Below are 22,389 nucleotides of genomic sequence, written 5' to 3' on the forward strand. Positions count from 1 at the left end.
AGCAGACGCTTTTATCTAAAGCGACTTCCAAGAGAGAGCTTATCAAAAAAGCATAGGTCACTGATCATAACAACGAGGTAGTCACAAACATTGCAAGCAGCTAAAACATGAAGCACACATTGTGAAAAAAACAAATAAGTGCCAAAGGGAAGAACCATAAGAGCCATAGCATAAGATTTATACTGGGGCACGTGCCCCAGTAAAAAGGGTCTAAGGACGCCCCTGCAGTGAACCATCCCTATTTTCCGTTGACTCCCCTTGAACGGTACAGTTAATCCACAACAGCCATGCAATAGTGTCTGAATAATGAAACTCGATCCAGGCCAATTCTCCATTCAGCTTTTCACGCTGCAATATGTGAACCGGCCCCCAAGGAGTTAGAATGGGTCACCGTGTGTGATTCATACAAAATAAAGTTTGGGGCTTTTTCCACATTTATAAAAAAAAGGAAACATTGGAAGAATAAATGATTGGTTGATTTCCTTGTTTTTCCGGAATATCACACACACTGTAGAATATGTAGTTCATACAAAATAGTGTTGTAAAAGACAACCATAATAATTAATGCTTAGCATAGAACGAATGGATGAATTGATATTTCTGTCCATCGTGAAACAGGATATTCAATTTTTTACTCAGTTTGATGACTGTGTGTGTCAGTGTAAAATTGATCTTATTTTGATCCATTAAGCCATAGACGATAAGAGACAATTTAACCTGAGTCGTTCTTGCATCCAAAAAGGGAATTTGCGCAATAACCAGAGGATGACCAAACATGCCACCAAGGACACCAGTGAGACTTTGATTGGTCACATCTGCGTGGGCGATGATGCGGTATCCCCTTAAAGCCTTTATAACTCTTCCAGTCGTCAATGCCGGGAGAGTTCAGCCGGAGCAACGGTGTGGCCGACAACAGAACATAAACTCTGATCATCGGTGTTCAGTCTCACAACGCAGCTTTGCGCAAAGCGCGGGAATCTGGTGACACAGGATGAGCTGCGTGACGCTCCAACTTGGCCTGACACTGTTGGTCTGGTATCTGGGATGTTGGAGGGAGGCAGGTGAGATGTCTTTTCATGGTGTGATTATATATATATTTTAATATTTATTGTGTTGAGTATGATACCACGCTGAAGAGTGCATTGACAGTAAACTAAGGAATAAAGTAAAAACTAAATAAACTAAAACTAAAACAGACTATATCCCATCTTCCATCTTCTATTTTAGAGTCATATCCCAGCCGGGAGTGTGAAAATGGAATTGCATTGACAAAGGTAGGCCTATGCAAATTTGTTATCGTTCAACTTTAGAGCAAAACTTTGGATTCATTTACCGGATCATTCTTTAAACATATTCTCAGGCAGTGACACTTGAAAGTGTCGTTATTTTGTTTGTAAGCACATTTATTATGTTATGCAACGTGAATTTTTCTTAACTTTACCCAAATGTAATCGTAGTTAGAAACAATTATTGTAGAATTATCATTCTAAAGTGGACTAGTCTAAAGTGATTATTATAAATTACGCGATTGATGTTGAGAACCTCGATGAAAATTCGTTCATCTGCTTTCATGAAGGACTGGTCTGAGTGTAAATATTACTCAGAGACTATCAGAGACACCAGGGTACAAAGAAAAGAACATACACCCTATAGTGTGTTTTATCTGTGCAGGCGTAGACGATGCATGTGTGCCAGGTGGGCGCTATGTGCACCTGTTTACTTTAAACAGAGGTCCTTATGACTTCTGGGATGAGGTCTGGTCCAGAGGTCCGTCTGAGACACTGAGTCACGCTACTGGGAAGTGAACTGTGAGCAACACTGAAAAATAAACACATACTCTCAGCCGCATGAAACACCATGGTGATGTTCGGTTATCGGTGTTCTTTTATTTACCCTTGCAGGAAGCTGATATACAGTTTTTTGGGGGGATGACCTGTGGCTGGGTATAGTGTGCCCAATTATTAATAATGATAATGGAAGTATAAAATACTTTTACAGTTACAGTTTCCATTATATTTTTATTGATTGATTTATTGACAATATGAACTTGACATAACCGTAACATGTACCTATGTGTGAAACTCATGTGACGTGATTGCTCATCAGAGGAAATGTCAGAAACAGATGACTTATGTATGTAACATGAGAAAATGTGAACCAGGTACCTCAGGAATGCTTTGAAATGGATGCTGACTGTGAGTGTGTCTGGTGTGCTGCAGGTTCCAGATTATCAGAGTGATGTCGAGGGCATCAAGTGGACGGACCAGAACGAGGTACATCACACGGAACCACAGAATTAATTGTACTCAATTCATCATTAATACTCAGCTCTAACATCCAATTCATTGTTTGACAGGAGCAAGTTCAGAATGTATTTAAAAGGGTGAGCGTTTTTTACGTTTGTATCAAATGATTCCCCTGAATCTTATTCACAATACATTATTAATTTTGGTAACTTTTTTTCCTCAGTTCCTGTTTCACTACGCTAAAGCACACAAGTCAGAGGGAACCGTACAGCACAAGGTACGCAAACTATCCTCTTTATAACTATGTTCTTCAACTGCGGGTTCCTATAGAAAACATTTGTTTTAATTGTGAACAATAAAATGTTTGTTAAATGACAAGTTAAACATCTTCCTTCCTGTCTAGTCTCACTCAGTCCACCCTCTGTTGCGACTGTCTCCCAAGCTCTCTCAGAGGAGAAAGAAACAGCTGCTGCTCTTGGTAAGAACACTAATACATACCTCACACACACATGGCCAGTTATCTCAAATGGAAAGCCAAACAACACGTTCAGCACAGATTTACCTCATGATTTTGAAGATAATTGTGTTTGTTACAGAAGACCAGCACTCTGCCAGAGAGTATGCTGAGGAACAGGGAGGCGTGGTGATCCTCCAGCAGCCAGCTGCATCTCCAAGCCTGACCGCGCAGAGCCAACACGGTGCCCACACAGAGAAAGGAAAACCAAGCTCTCACTCCAAAAATAACTTATTTTTAAGAACTATCAGTCTTATTGATAAAGACAATTGCATTGCCAAGATGTTTAGTCTCTTCTTGATTTCCTGAAGTTATGTACACCATAAAAAAAAAAAAAGATTTACTTATGTCCAATTTTATCAATGAGGTATCTACCATTTTGTAAGATGTAGTGCAGTTGCACTGGCTGTATTTGCAAACCAGGTGAACTTCATCCCAACCATAGACTGTATTTATAACATCCCAACAAACACAAGTTAGTCAAATACAATTTTAAAAGTCCTTTATGTGATAATGATAACAGATTCTCATTGATGGGCTCTTTATATAAAACTGTCAATGATGATGGCACAGGATACTGAATGCTACGTACATTTAACATAACTTAGAAGAAATGTATACATTTACAGTATGTCATATATTATGAAACATATCCAAAATAAAAAAAGGACCTATAATCTTCTCTTGAAAGGCTTTGTAGGAAATGCAGTGAGTGACTGTTCAGATAGTATTTAAGAGGAATGCTCCCTCGACAAACATGTGCTTGAACCGGACGTCAACCTCTCTGTCACTTTAGATGCATTTGTGGAGGTGTAAAGTTTGACAACATTGTCGACACAGATGCCTACCCTGCAATAACAGGGATGAAAAAGCCATAGATTCATTTCATTTCATTCAGGAGGGTTGAACGGTCGTTGGTGGTTAATCATCGTCTGAGTCACTGTCTTTCTTGGTGGGAAGAGAGCATCGGATGGACGTCATGAGTTTGTCTTCAATCTGCTTCTTTGGGTTCTCCTCCAGATCAGTCTTAATGGCACCAGACTCTGATAACCGCCACTCCAGCTCTGAGGCAGACAGAAAACAAATCATCATCACATAAGATCAAACTGATGATGGGATTTTAACCAGAAAGGTTTTTGCATGCATGAATGAAGATAAATAATTCCAAAACAATGCTCAGTGATGGGTAGAGGAGAAATATCCAGCTAAATGCTTCCGTGCCCCATGTCCAGCACCAACAATCTGCAAACCTATAAACTATAACTTGCAGTTTCATGTGCTTTCTTTTGACTGATACATTTCCAGTAAGTTGCGGTGGCCATTTGGTGCAGTGCTGACATCAAAGCAGCCACCTAGAGACCAGCGGAAGTGAGAAACCTTTACCTTCTACTTTGAGGTTCATGCCACCGAAGACGAGAGGGCCGATGAACTGGGCCTTCATCTCCCCCTCGTTGTAGACAAAGATGGTGGGCAGGTTTCGGTCCGGGTAGTTGGGGATGCAGGTGGTGGAGATAGACTTGAGGAACTTGGTTTGAGGGAACTTCCTGGCCAGCTCAAATAGGTGCTGGTTTATCAAGGTGCACAGAGGGATGCTGGGAGAGAGGATGTTGAATGAACAGTTACAAATGAGACTAGATGTGGTACCACTAGGTTGATAGGCTGATCACCTCGCTACAGTTAATAATAATACATTTTAAAAATCCTTCATGTCTAATCTATATGATCAAAATATTCACAGAAAAACTACAACGACATTTTGCACTGGGTTTAGTTGAATTAATCTACAAAGTAATGATAAGCATGCAAGGTGTCAGATGGTGCTTTGATGAAACGGGTGACACCAGACTGAGGGAACTCACCCCTGTTTGTAAAGATGCAGCACGACCCAGATACCCTCTCCAGCTTTGTTGACCTCCTTGACGTAATCCTGACCAGAGATCTCTCCCAGCTCCCCAAACACATTCTTGATCTGGGTGGCTTTCCACTCTGCTAGTCGCTTTTGTCTGCGGACACAGTGGAATGCCAATGAGTCCAGCACAAAGGCAGCAGCTGTGCCGTTCTCCTGGTCAGTCGCCTTATCAGCACCGACAGTACATTTTCAGAGCAGCTTCTACCACTCAGTTTAATGTTTTACAAATATCCCAATGACATTTAAACAGAAGACACGATATTCACACTGGTTTAGAGGAAGCACTTACCTGTACATCTCGATCGCAGCCTCATCCTCTTCACTGAAATCATCCTCGTTCTCGTCCAGCTCATCCAGTGTCATGCTCTCATACGTTTTCACTGATTGATTATAACAAAAATGACAGAAGTGTATTTTAAGAAAGGGCGAGTTTAGGACTTGAGTCAAGATGAGGATTAAGATAGCACTTGCCCAACCGCAACAAATATGACAACCTCACACCAGGCACGTTCAAGTCAAATACAGTCAATGTCATAGAGATCAAGAGATATCATTATTATAGCCTGGACTAACCAACAGACTGCTGCTGTAAACTAAGATCCTCCTCTTCAGCATCCTCGGGCTTCTCTTTAGGAGGAAGAATGCCCTTCTTTCTGAGGATGTCATTCCATTCAGTGTCGGCGTTAGGATCCTGGAACAAACAGAATTTCACGATTATCCAACAATAATGTTTGTTTTTTTCACAATCAAAATATTTAAATCGGAAGTTCTTAGGTCTCACACATACCGCCGCGTCTTCAACCTTCTAACAACTGTTGTTTCTAGCTTTCAAAAACACGGTCAGCAGTGACAACTTTTTAAAATCCCTATAACTCCTGGCTTTCAGTTCAGATACGACCAGCTACTTACCTGGTCGTAATCTTACCTAGGTTAACCTACATGCTGAACTGTGTTAGTAGTAGTCAAGTGGGCTAGGTTTAGCGAACTAGCTACTAGTCTATCTTAATTGCTGTTCGATGTCTGTAAACAAAATACAAATCTCACGACACATATGTATATGTTATTAGCTTTCACATTTTATATAATCAAAATAATTGAAAATGTTCCAAACCTGCATTTTTCTCACTCTTCAAGAGAGAATAAAATCACACTTATGTTCTTGAAGGAAAGGAAATGGAAGGACCGCACCTTAATATGTTCCGGTGGAACACAACTCCATGAAATTTAATAAATGGCTATAAAATAGCCAGTTTGGCCACGATTTTGTATTTGGGGTTGTATCATTAGGAAATAAATGTGTGCGAAGAACATGCATTTTCTTAAATGTATTTAATTAATTAATACTTACGAAATCAACTTGGACGCCATGTGTTGGGGACAATAATATGGGTTGCATCAATATCCGGTTAGAGTCTCAATATGTCCATAAAAGGAGTGGGAACGCTGCATTCCATTTGTGGCAGCTGAGAGCGAGACAACAGCTGTACCTGAACATCAGCTGTCAGTGTCTGGGCCTGGTAAATCCAAACAGACATGTTTTCACTAACACTTTTCACATTGACCTGAAGTCAACATTGGTACAGTGCTCACAAACTGCAGAATTCATATTGTTTCACGAGTGCACAATGACTGTTTGAATAGCGCTAAGCCCACATCAACCTTGATTTTACAGAGATAAAATATTATTCACAAATGTATCTCTTAAAGTAGTATCTTATTCGAAGAAGTTTCTTAAACTGTAAACCAAAAAGGAGATCAGAAGATAAAAAAGCAATACGGTTATGCAGTTAAGATAAATAAACCACCTTCCATGAATGTTTGAATCTATAGACAACACAACTTCAACAATAATAGCCTAATTCTAACTGATTAGCCGATATTAGTGTCTTGTAATACTTGTATGGCACATTGCGAGTGGTAGGCTCAGATTTATATGTTGATTATTTTATTGAATGTCATGTGTCTTATCTGAAGCCCTACAGATCACATTAATCACATTAGTTCATTTCATCACATTACACTAGGCTACACATTGGTCAATCACATTGCTTTCCAGCATGTTTTCCAGTGTTCCAATGTTTTTGGTAATTGTGGAGACATTTAGAAAAGCATGAGAATATATTACATTATTAGAAATGTACAAGTCCAAACACAACATGATACGATGTGAATTAAAATCGTGTGCTCAGACCATTGTTAAAACCTAAGTTTGTAACTGATTTACGTGCACGATCCAGGTGGATTGTGCTGTTGTTGGCCAACTCTAAACTCAATCACACAATTATTGCTGGTGGCTTCCATTAACTAATTAAATACTTACATTTACATTACATTACAAATACTTGATGTATAACTATATGCATGTCATAATTCCTGAATTTGTATTTAAATTATGAACAATACTAAGTGAATACAGTAGGCCCGTGTTGGAATCACCAATCACAAAGAGCCAGTGGCTTTCGCCGGAACTGTGGGAAGGAAAGCTTAGGCAAAATGCGGAAATAAGACGCCAGCGTTGTGTACAGTGAGTCGGACTAGTGAAATATGAACAGAAGACTGCTGCCTCGGGGAGCCCCTAATATCATGGATGATATAAAAAATCTCGTGTTTTATTCAGTGCGTTTTTGGAACTGATAAAAGGACACGCCAAGCCTTGTAATAATTTTACAATTGGCAGTTGATTTATTTTCTCCTTTCCGTCTTTGCTAATCTATCGTTTGGAAATAATGTGGTTAAACCCAGAAGAAGTTTTACTGAAAAACGCACTGAAGTTATGGGTTACCGAGAAATCCAACAATTTCTTCCTTTTACAGCGCAGACGGGGGCATGGGGATTCCGCGGGGAAAATCACAGGTGAGACGCCCCCTCCCTAACTTCTACCACACTGTCCTGCAGATTTCCACCGGCCCCTTCGATGTTTTACATTGAAAACAGTAGCTCAAACAATGGCCGTAAAATGGTTCATTTTAGGAAAATGGTCATGCATAGGGTTTGCTTAACTAAGGTACTTGGGGAAATTAAATATTTTTACTATCAATGATTGAAAAAAATACTCCCAATTCCTCAGTAAAAAAGTTGTCTTTATTTTCACCCGAACGGGTATTTAGCGGGTATTCACCCCCCCCCCCCCCCAAAGTTGCTACACTTAAAACACTTTGTTTCAGGTCTTCTTTGACTTTCCATACACATTTGTCGAAGTTTCCACTTGACTTTCCTGCTGTACAAACCCAGGCAGATACACCACACATAAATGAGTTGGAACTCCCTGGTTATGGCTGGTTATTACACAGTACAGTGTAAAGTTCTCAGAGTTGATTTATATTGTGGGATTTTATTTAATTCTAAAGTCACTCTCAATTCTCAACTCGCCATACAGGATATATCTGTGTTTCTTGTGAGTTTACTTATGTCAGTAAGTGAAGTGACATAGAACACAGAGCGATATTTAAAGAATGGAAGAACAAAAACAGTAACTTCTTCTTCTTTCTCAGTTTCAAAGTTTCACAACAACTAGGAAATACATTTCAGTCATTAGTATCCAAATAGATGTTACATTGCAGTAAAACAAATAATGGCAAATGACTGTCATGACAAAATCATCCTTTCACCTCAGTGCTCGCAGAACTTCCTATTTACATACAATACTTTCCCTTGAGACAGTTAAGCCAGAGTCTTCAAGCACGTTTTAGCACGTCTGCACAACAGTAACCAACAATGGGCCATAGGTGGAAGAGTAGATTTACTCTCTTTGTATACATTTTACATTGGGTTCCACTGTACAATGCAAATCCCTTAGGGATTTCTGTGACAAATTGCTGTCTGTTGTGAGGGTGCTAAGGTTTAAGACGGGTAAGCTGGCAGGTGTTAGATGTGGTTTGGAAAAGGCGTGTGTGTGGAAGGGTGGGGATGGGAAGTCTAAACAAAGATGGCGATCTGTCTCTGCACCATTGCAGACATTCCTTGTTCCTGGCAGTGTAAGGTTGTTGCCTGGTGGCAGCATTTTTGTAGGCTATGCTTTGTTCCTGACTGGGAGCACTCTCACATCAGTTTCTGGTCAGTTTCTCATCAGTATCTGGTCAGTTTCTGGTCAGTTTGTCATCAGTATTTGGTCAGTCTCTCGTCACTATGGTATTCCTCCCACTTGTTTAAGAAAGGATACAAAATCTCTGAACTGTCATCTGAAACAGACATACTTATTAGTCTAATTGAGTATTCTCGGTCAGTCCTGTTTGGACACGCTGTACATAGACACATTTATATTTCATGTAAATTGATGTTAACCCTAACCTGGACTATCACAAGCCGTTCACATAGTTTCACCTGGGTATGGAAGTTCAGATAGTTTCACCTGGGTATGGAAGTTCAGATAGTTTCACCTGGGTATGGAAGTTCAGATAGTTTCACCTGGGTATGGAAGTTCAGATAGTTTCACATGGGTATGGAAGCCAAAAATGCCACAAGACAGTTTCTTGGTAGTTTCATGCGGAACTTTCAAGTTTCACCGGCAGGTCACAAGCCTTCCTGTACAACTGTCTTTCTTTACTATTGTTGATCCAGATCCCCATTAGTCGAAGCCTTAACACAAGCTACTCTTCCAGGGGTACACACACAGCTCAACACACTAAACATGGTAGGACTACAAGACACAACAAATACTAAACCAAAACCTTTGATTAAAACGAAATTACCTCATTACCTCAGCTACAAAGCCTCCTTTCGCCCTTGCGGTATTCTTATTACACATTTGATTGGCGGCATCATCGGACTGCCATTGGATTTGTTTGTATTATGACGGTTGTGCAGTGTCTCGTAAGGCTGTTAAGGGAAGGAATATTGAACAGCTTTTTAATGGACTAAGTGGGACCACTTTGACTGGCTTCCCTTAATGCTTCATTCTGTTCAAAATGGAATAGCAATCCTCCATAGAGAAGGAAGAACGGAAGTTAAAGCCAACAAAAGGGACCAGTGTTTGGTGGTTAAGACCCTACAAGGTAAAGCCTGACTCTCATTAGCTATCTACTACACAAGATACAGATAATGAGGACAGACTCTGTTTGGGTTTTACTGGGTATTTAGGAAGAATCTGTCTGGTCCATTTCCAAAACATCCAATTACTTAGTTCTATTAGTCAGGTAACTGCTCGGTAAGGGTTAGTATCTGGGGTGAGTTTTGCCTTTCAACATCTGGGTTGGCATGGACTGAGAGTGTCAGAGAATGGAAGATAACAGCCATTTCAGGGTGAATGTTTTAGTTTTTTTCATTTCTAAAGTGTAATGTTCATGAGGCAGTTAGTGGTGAGGGTCTCGTCTACTTAAGTGCTTTTGATCCTCAAAATGTTGATTCAATGGATGTTTATCCCTACATCCAACGTCATTAGATTCAGTACTTCTTGTACATCGTAGAGTCTGGTCATTTAGTTAGATTCATGAACGATTGTAGAAGGAAATCTTGCCCGGTAAAGCCTCATAACTCGTGTCGAGTGCCCGGTGTTAAGCTGTGGGCACCGTACTGTGGAATGCCAGTGTGCTATGGAGATGGTAATGACTTCATCCGGTTAGTGTTAGACACATGCAGTATGTGCCTTTGTCATGTGCCTTTGTGTCTCAGGGTACCTAATGGTCTCATGAAAACCCTTCTTGTTGAGGTTCCATTATCAAGTAGATGAGTACTGGGGAGTTGTTGTTTTGGCTCAAGCGTTGTGTTAGTGTGTGGTTGTGTGTTTGTGTGTGTGTGCGTGTCGTCCCATACCCGTGTCTCATCAGCCTGCTGGTGTCCTCTGCAGGTCTGCTGGTGGGGGCACTGGACACGGTGCTGGACTCTAACGCCCGCGTCACTCCCTTCCGAATCCTCCTGCAGGTCCCTGGATCGCAGGTCAGCTGGGTCATAGCCAGCGGTAAGACCACTCCCTGACCTCGTCTGGTTCTGTCCATCTGGTCCCCTTCCTCACTCCTCCACAGCTGGCTCAAATCAACCAAATCCGGACTGCTTGAGAATATGTGCGGGGATTAGAGTTATGTCAGGGAGGTGTCACTCTGGGGGACTGTGTGTGTGTGTGTGTGTTTTACCAGGAGCTTCTCTGGAGGAGGTGAACAGACACTGGGACTGGCTGGTCTACAACCTTCTTCGCTCCCTCTCTGTGTTTGAGAACAAGGAGGACCTCACCAACTTTGTCAAAGGGAAGGTCAAGGTAACGCCACCGTCCATAGGAATAGTTTACCGTCTGTTCAAGGGTCACGCTCTCTCGTGCACTGTATATAGATGTCAGTTTCCTGTTTTAACGCTCCTTTAAATCCTCTCCTCCTCCCCCTCTCTTCTCCAGGGTCTAATAGCTGAGGAGGTGAGGGGCAGGCAGTCAGCCCAGGAGGACGACCCAGAGAAGTTCAGGGAGGCTCTGCAGAAGTTCAAGCTGCACTTTGGCCTGCCGTCGTCTGAGAAGCTGGTGATCCACTACTCCTGCTGCTGTTGGAAGAGGCACGTCCCCAGGCAGGGCTGGCTCTACCTCAGCATCAACCACATGGCATTCTACTCTTTCCTGCTGGGCAAGGAAGGTCCGTCCGAGAAAACTGTCCCCTGTGCAACATGGAACACTGTGACAATTATTCTTGCGTTTCAATCCTCTCGTCTCTAAATTGGATCTGACCCTTTGGCCCCTCGTCTCCCTCCCTCCCTGCAGTGAAGTTTGTGATCCCGTGGGCGGAGGTAACGAAGCTGGAGCGCGTCTCCACGGGCCTGATGACAGACGTGCTGAGGGTGAGCACGCGGCAGCGCCAGCGCGACTTCTCCATGTTCCTGAGTCTGGACGAGGCCTTCCACATCATCACCCAGCTGGCCGACATCGCCCTGCGCCGCCTGCTGGACAGCGGAGGCCTGGAGCTGGACCGCGTCCTGCAGCAGCCCGCACGCATCACCAAGAGGTCAGAGGTCAACGGAGGGATGGGAAGGGGGAAGGGTTAAACGTGAAGAAGGGTTAAAAAGTTAAGGAAGATTTCACGTTTAATCTGTCCGTTGCTCATACTCACTAGGCTGTGTTAAATCACCCCCCCCCGGCCTCGCAGGCTAACTCATCTGTCCCAGCGTCAACAGGAAACCACCTGCTTGGTCGTGTTCAGACATCACATGACTGATCACGTGACCTGTGATGAGCTCATAAAAACACGTTCGTCGACTTTGCCCTCTTGTTCCAGTTCTTTCAGATTTATTCAGGGAGAAATGACAAAATGCTTACACAGACTCATCATAAATCCACTGGTTTCAAATGACCGTCGCCGTGTCAGTGGTTTTGTCTCGTCTGTATTTTTTTTTTTCTTGTACATTAACCTCACAATTTGCATCATGTCATGAATGAAAACTGTACATGAAAGTTAATCTAGCTCCCCTTTTTAGATGAATACCTCACAGTTCAGAGGGTTTTGCTCTTTTAGTTAACTTGTAATCTCTTAGTCTCTCCCCTCTTTCTGACAGAGTAGCAACAAAACAAGCACCTCCTCGCCATAACAGGGAGGGAGAACTAACCGCTGGGACCAGAATAGTTAAAAATCTGTGTTTTCCTTGATTGACTCACAAATGCATTTTTTATTGCATCAACCCCCTTTTTCTACTTCACTTTCTCTCTCTTGCTTTCTCTCTCTCTTTGTCTCTCTCTCCTCCTCACCACGTGTAATCTGGATGACTGTGTTGACTCATCCTACGAGTGTCACGCTCTAACCCTTCCCCTGCTTGTGTGACGGCTGCGCAGGGTCCTGGAGGAGCAGGCACTGAGGGAGTATGTTCTGGCTCTGTTCAGACTGCCCCGGGGAGAACACCTCCAGGAGGTAGCCTCCTGCTCGGTGTGGACGCCCCACGCACGCTGCCACACGGCGGGGACCCTCTACTGCACCGACAGCTACCTGGCCTTCGCCAGCCGGGAGGAGGGGCTGTGTTCACTCCTCATCCCCCTCTCGGAGGTATGACGACTTCCAGGGTGCCGGAGGGGGGAGGGGCACACCGGGGTCCTGTTTACCACAACTTTTATGTTGTTCGGTTTTGTCATATTTGTGAAATTTACAGAGAGAAATTCGTTATTTTTTTATTTGAAAGCAGTTGTTGGTAGAATGTACTGCTCAAAGAGGTTAGCTGCTTGAACCTACAAAAACTGTGTTTTTTTTTTTTTTTTTTACTGACTTTTTCAATGAAAACCATGACAGGTTTTTGTGCCTTTTTAGACAGACACCAGTAAGGCTTCTGAAACTGCCTGTTCAATTACATGTTTGTGTGGTGGGGAATAGATCATGGCGGGAATGTATTTTTACACACTCAAACAAACCTTGTTGACTCTGCAGATAGTGTTAAACTAACACAGAGTGTCATGTGGCTACCTGTGTTGACTCAGGAAAAGCGTTGTGTTGGTCAGTGCGTACTGTTCAAACCACTGACTAGGCTGAGTTGAGATTGATACGGTAGTTTGCATGTATGGTCAGTGGTGAGTCACACCAACAGAAATGTCTCTTCCCAACTGTCCAATGATAACGGGACAAGGGAATCCCCCTTCATTCAAGTATTTTTCTATTAGCAAAGTCAAATTTGGGCAGATTTGCCCTTTTTAAAAACTGTGTGGATGAGGACATATCCCACCCATGTATAATAAACCTTCCTGCCAGAATCCCTTAACTCCAGATACTCCCTCAGGGCTGGCTAACGCTCCCCCCCCTGCCTCCCCTCTCCCTCCCCTCCCCCCCCTGCCTCCCCTCTCCCTCCCCTCCCCTCCCCTCTCCCTCCCCCTCCCCTCCCCTCCCCCTCTCCCTGCCCTCCCCCTCCCCTCTCCCTGCCCTCTCCCTCCCCTCTCCCTGCCCTCTCCCTCCCCTCTTCCTGCCCTCTCCTGCCCTCTCCCTCCCCCTCCCCTCTCCCTCCCCTCTTCCTGCCCTCTTCCTGCCCTCTCCCTCCCCCTCCCCTCTCCCTCCCCTCTCCCTGCCCTCCAGGTGATCTCCATAGAGAAGGCGGAGAGCACCGCCTTGCTGCCAGACCCGGTGATCGTGAGCGTGCGGAGCAAGAAGGCCTTCCAGCTGATTGACCTCCAGAGGAGGGCTGTGCTAGTGGACAGCCTCACCGCGCGCCACCGGGCCCTGCAGTGGAAACACGCCATGTTCCGGAGCAGGGGCAACAGCAAGAGAGCTCTGGTACTGAGCTAGCGTAAACGGCCCGGCAGCGGACATCTTGCTAATGCTTAGTTACAGGGGCACCGGCAGGAATTTTCTATTTTTCTATTTTTTGGGGGCCCTCGGAATTGTCATAACTTCCCCCCCCTATATGGCGCCCACCCTGCTTAGTTAACTTCATAAACGCTGAGCTAAAATCATAAACACTAAGGTAACTTAGCAAGGTCAACCCACGGGTACACAAATATCTGGATTCCTGTGTATCATATTGTTAGGTTAGCCCGTTAGGGACTGTGCGATAACTGATAAGAGCCTTTGTTTCTGGCTTTACCAACAGACTAATGGTAGAAGACAGCTTGACGGATGTAAACACATCAAGTCTCTCTCCATCTGTCTCCCACAGAGTTCTCCAGCCCCCTACTACACCTTCTACTACGACACCATGTATTCCGACGGAGAGGAGATCGAGGATAAGGCCCTGCGGCACTCCCTCAACCAGGAGGCTCTCATTGCCTTCCACAACGCTCAGCCCGACTCAGAGTCCTCTAACAACAAGGCGGTAAGTATGGCAGCTACTGAACTTTACTACTGACCGTAATGACTGTTTTACTCTAGTAAACGTAAAATGAGACGATCGATGTAGTTGGGGTTTGGTATTGGGTTCCTTCATTATTTAAACTTCCATTGATCCGTGTTCCTCAAGGTGTTTCTTGCCCAATGCCAGCTCTCAGTGTTCAGTCATATGGCTGAGCGGTTAGGGAATCGGGCTAGTAATCAGAAGGTTGCCGGTTCAATTCCCGGCCGTGCCAAATGACGTTGTGTCCTTGGGAAAGGCACTTCACCCTACTTGCCTCGGGGGGGGGAGGGGGGGGGGGGGTGATGTTCCTGTACTTACTGTGAGTCTCTCTGGATAAGAGCGTCTGCTACATGACTCCATGTAATGTCCCTCTCCCTCCCCCTGCAGACGGTGGAGCAGGTGAAGGAGCGTCTGTGGGAAGATCACTTCTCAGAGTACGGACGAGGGGTCCACATGTTCCGCACAGAGAAAATACAGAAACTGGTTGCCATGGGGATCCCTGAGTCGCTACGGGGGGAGCTGTGGATGACCTTTTCTGGTGAGAGGCGGACAGGATTCAAGAGCTGCAATAGGTGGTTGGTTACCGTTGGAAACCTGCAAAAATCTTGTCAACACTCAGTTAGTTATAGCCCATTGCGCGAGAGAGAAAGTAATTCGACAGTGTAAAAACAATAACCTCGTAGACTACTGAGATAAAAAAGGTTTCTGATATGACATCACTCTCACATATATTGTTAGTTTCTCAGGTCTTCTGTGTTCCTCCCAGTTCTCAGTTCCTTTTTCTGTACTCTGCAGCACCGGCCAGCAGCTCAAAGTGTTTGCCGTTTCTCTGAATGTGGCAGTAAAACCAGAAATAACTAGATCCTGTTGACGATCAATAAGAGAAATTACATGAAATATCATATTCATTACTTCCATTGAAGTCAAACACATGTTCATTCCCGTAAAGACACAAATCAGTGCTTAACAGAAAGTTATAAATGTTGCGCGTCATGAAGAGATTCGATTTCTGTCCGGGTTTTCATTTCAGTCTGAGCTATGGGAGACCTTGTTTTAGCATGACTGTTACAGCCAATCATCCGTCTTGTGTTAATATGAAGTCCAGGAAGAAAACTGATTTATTTAGAGAAGGAAATGGCTCATGACCTCATCCTCCAATAAATAATGCAATTACTTCTGTAGGTGCGCAGCCTGCGCTTGGCGACGCACAGAGGTGTGTTACTGGCAGTTCCGCAACGTATTTGCATGTTAAGTACATGTTTACGTTATTAGACCATTAAACACAGTGCATGTGACTGTGCACGCGTGAACAAATATTCCACAGTCCAAATGACATTTACACGTATTAATGAAGAGGATTGTGACTGGGGCAAGATAAGCGAGTACTCCGATGTATGTAACCTCCTGTTTCATCATCCACGGCTCTGGTGCGCGACGCTGATTCTCTTCCCCCCTGGTGGCCAGATGCGTCCTCTGAGCTGGCGTCCCACCCTGACTACTACTCCCGGCTGGTTCAGGAGAGCACGGGTCGCAGCAGCCTGGCCACGGAGGAGATCGAGAGAGACCTGCACCGCTCGCTCCCCGACCACCCGGCCTTCCAGAAGGACACGGGCATCTCTGCCCTGCGCCGAGTCCTCACCGCCTACGCCCACCGCAACCCCAAGATCGGCTACTGCCAGGTCAGACTGCTGGCGGGGGAAGGGGGTCCTGATGAGACTTCAGGACGTAGATACAGAAGGCAGTGCTGTGTTTCAGTCTGCTCGGTGTGTGGGGTTTGACCCAGGCCCTAACTAAGACCTGCTGTGTTCAGTGTTTCTATGCTCAAGCTCTGTAAGTTAGCCTTCCATTCAGCATTAATGCAAGGATAGGCTTAGTTGTAGTGTTCAGTCCAGTTCCTGTGGCTGATGTTGGTTGTGGTGTGTGATCTGTCTGCAGTCCATGAACATCCTGGCGTCAGTGCTGCTGCTGTACACTAAAGAGGAGGAGGCCTTCTGGCTGCTGGTGGCCGTGTGCGAGAGGATGCTGCCGGACTACTTCACCCGCAGGGTCATAGGTGAGACAGGGGTCACAGGTGAGACAGGGGTCACAGGTGAGACAGGGGTCATAGGTGAGACAGGGGTCACAGGTGAGACAGGGGTCACAGGTGAGACAGGGGTCATAGGTGAGACAGGGGTCACATTAAGGTGAGGTGGAAATCCCTAAGTTGAGCATCCTTTACCTTTTACTGATTGTAGTGGTTTTTCCAACACAGTATATCACCTTGCAGTGTTTATGAGGTTATTGAATAACAAATAAATAAACAGGATTTTTAAATCCTGGAAAATTTGATATGTAGAAATACTTTTTTAGGCATTTTAGGCCTACGTGTGTTTGCGATTAAGCTGTATGGCCGTGACTCTTTAAAGGGAAGTCGTTATTTATTTTGCTCCGACAGCGCAAGTTTCAAAACCACTGAAGGCTTTCTTTAGCCATGGCTGGTCGAGCAACACAGTCTCATTTCCTGTGTTTTGTGTAGCAATTTATTTGTGGTGCATTTGAAGTCATTTCCCCTTCCTTCACCTGTTGTGTCTAAACTAATACAGTTTTGACGTTAAACAGCGATTATTGTTGCTTGGACACATATAATCTGACATGTGTTAAAGCTTTACTTCAGCACATCATTATATAAATCTAGAAAGTACATTAAAATCTAAGTATGTTCAATTATATTTGCCCATACATTTTTATAACTACTTCAATATGTTCCACATTAAGACTGTGTGTGTGTATGTGTGTGTCTACCTGGTGGTTTCCAGGTGCCCAGATCGACCAGTCAGTGTTTGAGGAGCTGATCAGGGCGCGTCTGTCAGAGCTGGCGGAGCACATCCCAGACCTGTCCCCCCTGTCGTCCGTGTCGCTGTCCTGGTTCCTCACGCTGTTCGTCAGCGTGCTGCCCTTCCGCAGCGCCGTCTGCGTCGTCGACTGCTTCTTCTTCCACGGGATCAAAGCCATCTTCCAGCTGGGGCTGGCCGTGCTCGACGCCAACGCCACCGCCCTCTGCAACAGCCTGGACGACGGACAGGCGCTCATGATTCTTACTGGGTAAACGAGAGAGAGAGAGGGAGGGAGAGGGGGGGGGAGGGGGAGAGAGGGAGAAGGGGAGGGGGAGGGAGAGGGGGGGGGGGGGGGGGAGGGGGAGAGAGGGAGAAGGGGAGAAAGAGAGGGGGAGGGAGAGGGGGGGGGGGAGGGGGAGAGAGGGAGAAGGGGAGAAAGAGAGGGGGAGGGAGAGGGGGGGGGAGGGGGAGAGAGGGAGAAGGGGAGAAAGAGAGGGGGAGGGAGAGGGGGGGGGGGAGGGGGAGAGAGAGAAGGGGAGAAAGAGAGGGGGAGGGAGAGGGGGGGGGAGAGGGGGAGAGAGAGGGGGAGACAGGGAGAAGGAGAGAGATGCAAAGGCGTAAATAAAGGCACGAATAATTACTTGTCGGGTCTTTCACACACACGTAATTCACGTGAGTGTGTAGTGTTTTTACAGACGGTGTGCGTTTGCTGGTTCTCCCCATAGCTTCCTGGAGCAGGTGAGACATGACGAGGAACGCTCCCCCCCCCCTCCTCCCTCCCAGTGTGGGGAGGAGGGCAGCCCCCCCCCGGCCGTCCACCCTCAGATCACCGACCTCATCACAGACTCCTACGAGGTGAGCGCACGCTGCCAGGCTGCTGTCAGATCAAAACACGACACTTGACCCAGTGTTTTGTGGCTTTTATTATCATGTCAATCACATAGAGCTAGTACAGGTGACGACAAAACAAAACAACGTTCCTCCAGGAACAGGGTCCTTCCATAAAACTACACAGAACTAAATAAGACCCGTGCATGTCTTCATATTTCTACGTAGAATTCAATATTTCAAAAGTGTTGGAGGAAGACATGATGTTTGTTAACAGTAGGTGAATCACAAGGTGAAATAATCTCCATTGTTTTAGCCAGAGCTGTTTTGTGTACATTTTGGATAGATATTGAAGTTTAACATGAGTGTTCTGTGTGTTGCAGAAGTTTGGTGACCTGACGGTGAAACAGATAGAGAGGCTTCGCTGCAGACACCGGATCCAAGTGCTGCAAGCACACGAAGATACCACCAAGGAGAACGCTGTGAGTTCCTGTCTCTCTCTCCCTCCCTCTCTCTCTCTCCCTCCCTCTCTCTCTCTCTCCCTCCCTTTTCTCTCTCCCTCCCTTTCTCTCTTCCCTCTGACGATAAACTAAACAGGATTTGACAAAAAAAATCATACAATGTTTCTACAAAAACACAACTCTCTGTATGTCTCCTCTGCAGCTGAGAGTGGTGGTTCCAGAAGTGTCTCTCTCCCCAGAGGTTCTCTCTGACGTCTACGACCTGTTTAAGGTACGCCTCCTGGGCTAGTGAGGAACTGGATCTCATAGAGGAACAGCAATGAATTTTACCTAGAAAACCAAATAACGACATGCTGCTAACTGATAACAGCTTACAAGGACATGTTCAGAAAACAGACCGAGCTCTCTTCAAAGAAAGAAAATAAATGCGTCCCAAAAAATTGAATGAAAGTACAAAAAAGGTCATTTTCAAATCAGCGTATGCCTGACAACATCTACCAACACACGACGCTCAATAAAACTGCATGATATTAGGCGCCTTTGACTTCATGCATCGCCGGCGGCGCTGACAGTCGGCTGCAGTCGGCTGCCCTGAATCTGAGAACGTCATTGGCTGCTTCAAGTCAGCCGGGCTGCAGGCGGTTGCAGACGACGTCGGCGCTGCATGAAGTCGAACGCACCGATTCTCATAAGTCACATGATATTCTTGTAAGTCACATGATATTCTCGTAAGTCACATGATCCAGTCAACCCCCTATCCATCCTGCCAGACGGAGCACTTCATCAGCCTGTACTGGGGGGACGGCAGCACCGAGGTGGCTCTGCAGCACCACGACCCGGCCCGGCCCTACCTGGACCAGTACCGGCTGGACCGGGCCCAGTTCAAGAGCCTCTACGGGCTCCTGGTGCCCTGGCTGTGTGGGGTCCACACTGACACTGTGGCCCACCGCACCTTCACCCTGCTGGACCAGGACAGAGACGCCCTCCTCACCTTCCGCGAGTTCTCAGGCTGGCTCAGTACGTAGCGGGGGGGGGGGGGGGGGGGGGGGTGTCTGGGTGTGACTCAGACGGGATTAGTGTGAGCGAGTGAAAGACGGTTTGTTTGTGTGTGTTTGTGTGAGATGGAGTCAGTGAGTGTGGGGGGGGGGGGGGGGAGTGGAAAGGGAAGTACCGTACCTGTTTGTGTGTTTAGTGAACAACAGAGTAAGCGTGCTTGGAACATTGTACACTCACCTAAAATAACGTATTAAAATGATTAGAAGCTGAGTTCCCCTCATAAGGCGTGTTATTGGTGGAAACGGGAGCCCTGCCTACAGCGCTGTCACAGGCAATCTGATCTGGAGTTTGGCCCACTAAGCTTTTACTGGTCTCTATAGCCCAGGCTTTTAGGAGAGGTTGTTTCTGCTGTAAGGCATGAGTACAGTCAATGAGTTTGTTATATTAAAATGAAGTATGATGGTGTAAACACACCTCTTAACCTCCTACTCAGACATGAAGAGCTCTGTCCTCAAGATAAACAAGTTCATGGGACACAATTTGACGTAGCAAAGTCCAGCATCTCTCACTGAGTTTTCATCTCGTTTTAGATATTTTATACTGCGAGGAGCTGAGTGAGAAGATGAGGCTGCTGTATCGTTTGCACATACCCCCAGGTGAGCAGGAAGAGGACCTGTGTTTAGCCTCTGAGGTGGGTTTAAAGTTAATGAAGTGTGGAAAGGTGAGGGGAAGTTGATTTCGTGCCTGTCTGGCTTGCAGCTCTGACAGAGAATGAAGATGAGCCGTCTCCGATGAAGAGCCCCATGCTGTCCACTACCAGGCCTCTGTATGTGGACCTGCCCCACGGTACGAGTCCTCACCCCTCCGTCTGGTAGTCTGCCACCTTCAAATATATACATGTTTTGGTGACCATCAGTGTTGTGCCTGAACGCTGGGTTCATAATTTGGGTGAACTGAACGTACTGTACTACAGCCTGATGAACGATACGGTGAACGGGTTCACCATATAAGGTGCCAGATTTCTAGAGACTTCCAGGCGAAAAACACACTGTTAACAGTCCTGTGTCCAGGGTTTCTCAACCAGTCAATGCTCTGAAAGTAGCAGAATAAGTCGGAGGTTTGTAACCGTATCTCAAGTTGAGGGTGTTGCAAATCGCTTGTGTAAAAGCTTGCATGTGTGAACCAAACGAAACAATTGCAAAACCCACTGCTTCTACGCAAACTGGTGTCAATCAGTTTGTTAACCTGGTGTGTGTGTGTGTGTGTGGCGCAGAGGAGATGAAGGGCTACCAGGAGCAGTTGAAGCAGATGTTGAGGGACCTGGCCAAGGAGAAGGAGAAAACCCTGGAGAAGCCCCTCCCCCTGATGAACCAGGTAGCACCTCCACCACCAGCTTCTGGAGACACACTCACACAAAACCCTCTCTCTCTGCTTTCTCCATATTTTATACTGTACGCCAGTAGATTTTATCCACAGACTTTTTCTATTCCAGGGTAATGTGATAACAATGACTCAACCCTTCCTCCTCAGAGAGAGTTCATCCAGTTCTGTAAGACCGTCTCCGGCATGTTCCACGGCCACCCCGACGAGAACGAGCTGTTCCAGGGAATCGCCACGGTGACCAGCCTGGTGCTGCAGATCGGCGAGGCGGGTCATCGAGGCCGCTGCTCCGGGTCAGACAGGAGCAGCGAGGGCGGGGCCAGAGAGGGTGGAGGCGGGGCCAGAGAGGGGCTGGAGGACAGTAGTGACGGCTCAGAGGACACTCCTGTCTTCAGCTCCAGAGAGGAGGAGGAGGGGAGCTTGACGGAGCCAGGCAGCGAGTGGACGGTCAGCTTCGCTCAGATCCTCGCCTCCATGCTGACGGAGCAGATGCTGGTGAACTTCTTCGAGGCGCCGGTGGATCTCCCGGCCAAGGTGGCGACGGCCAAGGTGAAGCAGTACCACCAACGCGCCGGTCTGCTCATGCTGGAACAGAGGCTCAGCTGATGCGGACGGGAGCGGACACTGAATCTGCTCAAGCAAGCAGTCAGGAGAGCTGTAGCTCAGGCCCTGCTGTGCTGTGGGGGGGGGGGGGGGGGGGTGCCGAGGGGAGGGAGGGGGGGGTGCCGAGGGGAGGGGGGGGTGCTGAGGGGAGGGGGCCGAGGGGAGATGTCGAGCACAAGACCCGGATGTAGCAGATGAGAAACAGGGCCTACTTCTTCTTCTTTTCCTAACTCTGTAAAAACCTGGGATTTCTCATTTAGAAACACGCGCAATAATCAGTGCAAGAGTAAGTGGAGTATTTATCAAATCATATTTACTGTGAGTTTTACGTTTCGTGATGCACTACATGGAATCCTACATTAAAGAAGGGATTTTGTTTTATCTTCAGATTAGGGTTCATGAGCAAGTATTATTTTTGTCGTACCCTTGCCTTGTTGAATGGGAACAAACCAATCATCTTTTTTTTTTTACATTGCAATAACTTACTTGTAGCATGTTTTCAAAGGCATAACCTCCCAAGTGTCTTACATTAGCCTGTGGTCTTCTGACCAAAGAACCCAGTCTTTAACTGAGTTGAAATTTACAAAGGAGTCAACTAGTTAGTGCCTCAACACAATAGGCTTATAATTATTATACATAAGTAGTGTATCAGCCAATGATACTGTATCTAATGCATTGTCCTGACTGTATTTTATAATTTCAAGAGGTATGGTCATTTTCAAACATACCTATATCTCAAACCATTGAAGCCTTAAATGTGACCAGTACTATGAAGAGCCATAAGGAACTTCCTGTCATTGGGTGACACTTAACACAATCAACTGTGCCTGGTCTGTCATGAGCCAGACTCAAATCTGCTGTGATGAATGATGTTGACTAATGAACAAGTGCAGTCGTCCAGTTATGACTTCACCATGTGACTAAAGTACAC

General features: G+C 45.9%; 3 protein-coding genes across 4 annotated transcripts; 2 read left to right on the forward strand and 1 right to left on the reverse strand.

Annotated features, from left to right (window-relative positions):
- The first annotated feature begins 879 nt into the window (after positions 1–879).
- nms (neuromedin S) lies at positions 880–3,041 on the forward strand. Of its 2 annotated transcripts, none has more exons than XM_084689744.1 (7): positions 880–1,061; positions 1,228–1,274; positions 2,220–2,273; positions 2,357–2,383; positions 2,470–2,523; positions 2,650–2,724; positions 2,843–3,041. In XM_084689744.1, the coding sequence occupies exons 1-7, from the start codon at positions 992–994 to the stop codon at positions 2,891–2,893; spliced, it is 378 nt and encodes a 125-aa protein (XP_084545870.1). In that variant the 5' UTR covers positions 880–991; the 3' UTR covers positions 2,894–3,041. The 2 variants fall into 2 exon arrangements, with proteins under 2 accessions (XP_084545870.1, XP_084545871.1); XM_084689745.1 differs by having other exon boundaries at positions 890–1,061; positions 2,846–3,041.
- Positions 3,042–3,247: 206 nt separating this feature from the next.
- On the reverse strand, positions 3,248–5,869 carry pdcl3 (phosducin-like 3). Its single transcript, XM_084689743.1, has 6 exons — positions 5,781–5,869; positions 5,243–5,360; positions 4,959–5,049; positions 4,620–4,763; positions 4,144–4,352; positions 3,248–3,824 (listed from the first exon to the last, which is right to left on the reverse strand). Exons 1-6 carry the CDS (start codon positions 5,784–5,786, stop codon positions 3,682–3,684), a joined length of 711 nt encoding a protein of 236 aa, XP_084545869.1. The 5' UTR covers positions 5,787–5,869; the 3' UTR covers positions 3,248–3,681.
- A 1,308-nt stretch (positions 5,870–7,177) lies between these two features.
- Positions 7,178–21,542, forward strand: tbc1d8 (TBC1 domain family member 8). The gene is made up of 20 exons (XM_084689584.1): positions 7,178–7,522; positions 10,452–10,562; positions 10,738–10,856; positions 10,989–11,217; positions 11,343–11,583; positions 12,405–12,612; positions 13,624–13,821; positions 14,204–14,359; positions 14,765–14,915; positions 15,842–16,056; positions 16,313–16,430; positions 17,173–17,458; positions 17,916–18,045; positions 18,402–18,500; positions 18,682–18,750; positions 19,250–19,496; positions 20,066–20,131; positions 20,235–20,321; positions 20,749–20,849; positions 21,006–21,542. Exons 1-20 carry the CDS (start codon positions 7,396–7,398, stop codon positions 21,459–21,461), a joined length of 3,414 nt encoding a protein of 1,137 aa, XP_084545710.1. The 5' UTR covers positions 7,178–7,395; the 3' UTR covers positions 21,462–21,542.
- Positions 21,543–22,389: the final 847 nt, after the last annotated feature.

The sequence above is a fragment of the Hypomesus nipponensis genome, chromosome 23 (genome assembly GCF_054491055.1).
Source record: "Hypomesus nipponensis isolate SF chromosome 23, ASM5449105v1, whole genome shotgun sequence".
Classification (NCBI taxonomy): Eukaryota; Metazoa; Chordata; class Actinopteri; order Osmeriformes; family Osmeridae; genus Hypomesus; species Hypomesus nipponensis.

Excerpts from the sequence above, each read along its gene's own strand:
- nms (XM_084689744.1), top strand. The coding sequence starts at position 992 with ATGAGCTGCGTGACGCTCCAACTTGGCCTGACACTGTTGGTCTGGTAT. Across the intron at positions 2,274-2,356 it reads AGTGGACGGACCAGAACGAG|GAGCAAGTTCAGAATGTATT; the intron begins GTACATCACACG and ends ATTGTTTGACAG. Across the intron at positions 2,524-2,649 it reads AGGGAACCGTACAGCACAAG|TCTCACTCAGTCCACCCTCT; the intron begins GTACGCAAACTA and ends CTTCCTGTCTAG.
- pdcl3 (XM_084689743.1), bottom strand. Across the intron at positions 5,050-5,242 it reads TTTACAGCAGCAGTCTGTTG|TGAAAACGTATGAGAGCATG; the intron begins GTTAGTCCAGGC and ends ATAATCAATCAG. Across the intron at positions 4,764-4,958 it reads GCTGCGATCGAGATGTACAG|ACAAAAGCGACTAGCAGAGT; the intron begins GTAAGTGCTTCC and ends CTGTGTCCGCAG.
- tbc1d8 (XM_084689584.1), top strand. The coding sequence starts at position 7,396 with ATGTGGTTAAACCCAGAAGAAGTTTTACTGAAAAACGCACTGAAGTTA. Across the intron at positions 20,132-20,234 it reads TCGTTTGCACATACCCCCAG|CTCTGACAGAGAATGAAGAT; the intron begins GTGAGCAGGAAG and ends TCTGGCTTGCAG. Across the intron at positions 20,322-20,748 it reads GTATGTGGACCTGCCCCACG|AGGAGATGAAGGGCTACCAG; the intron begins GTACGAGTCCTC and ends TGTGTGGCGCAG.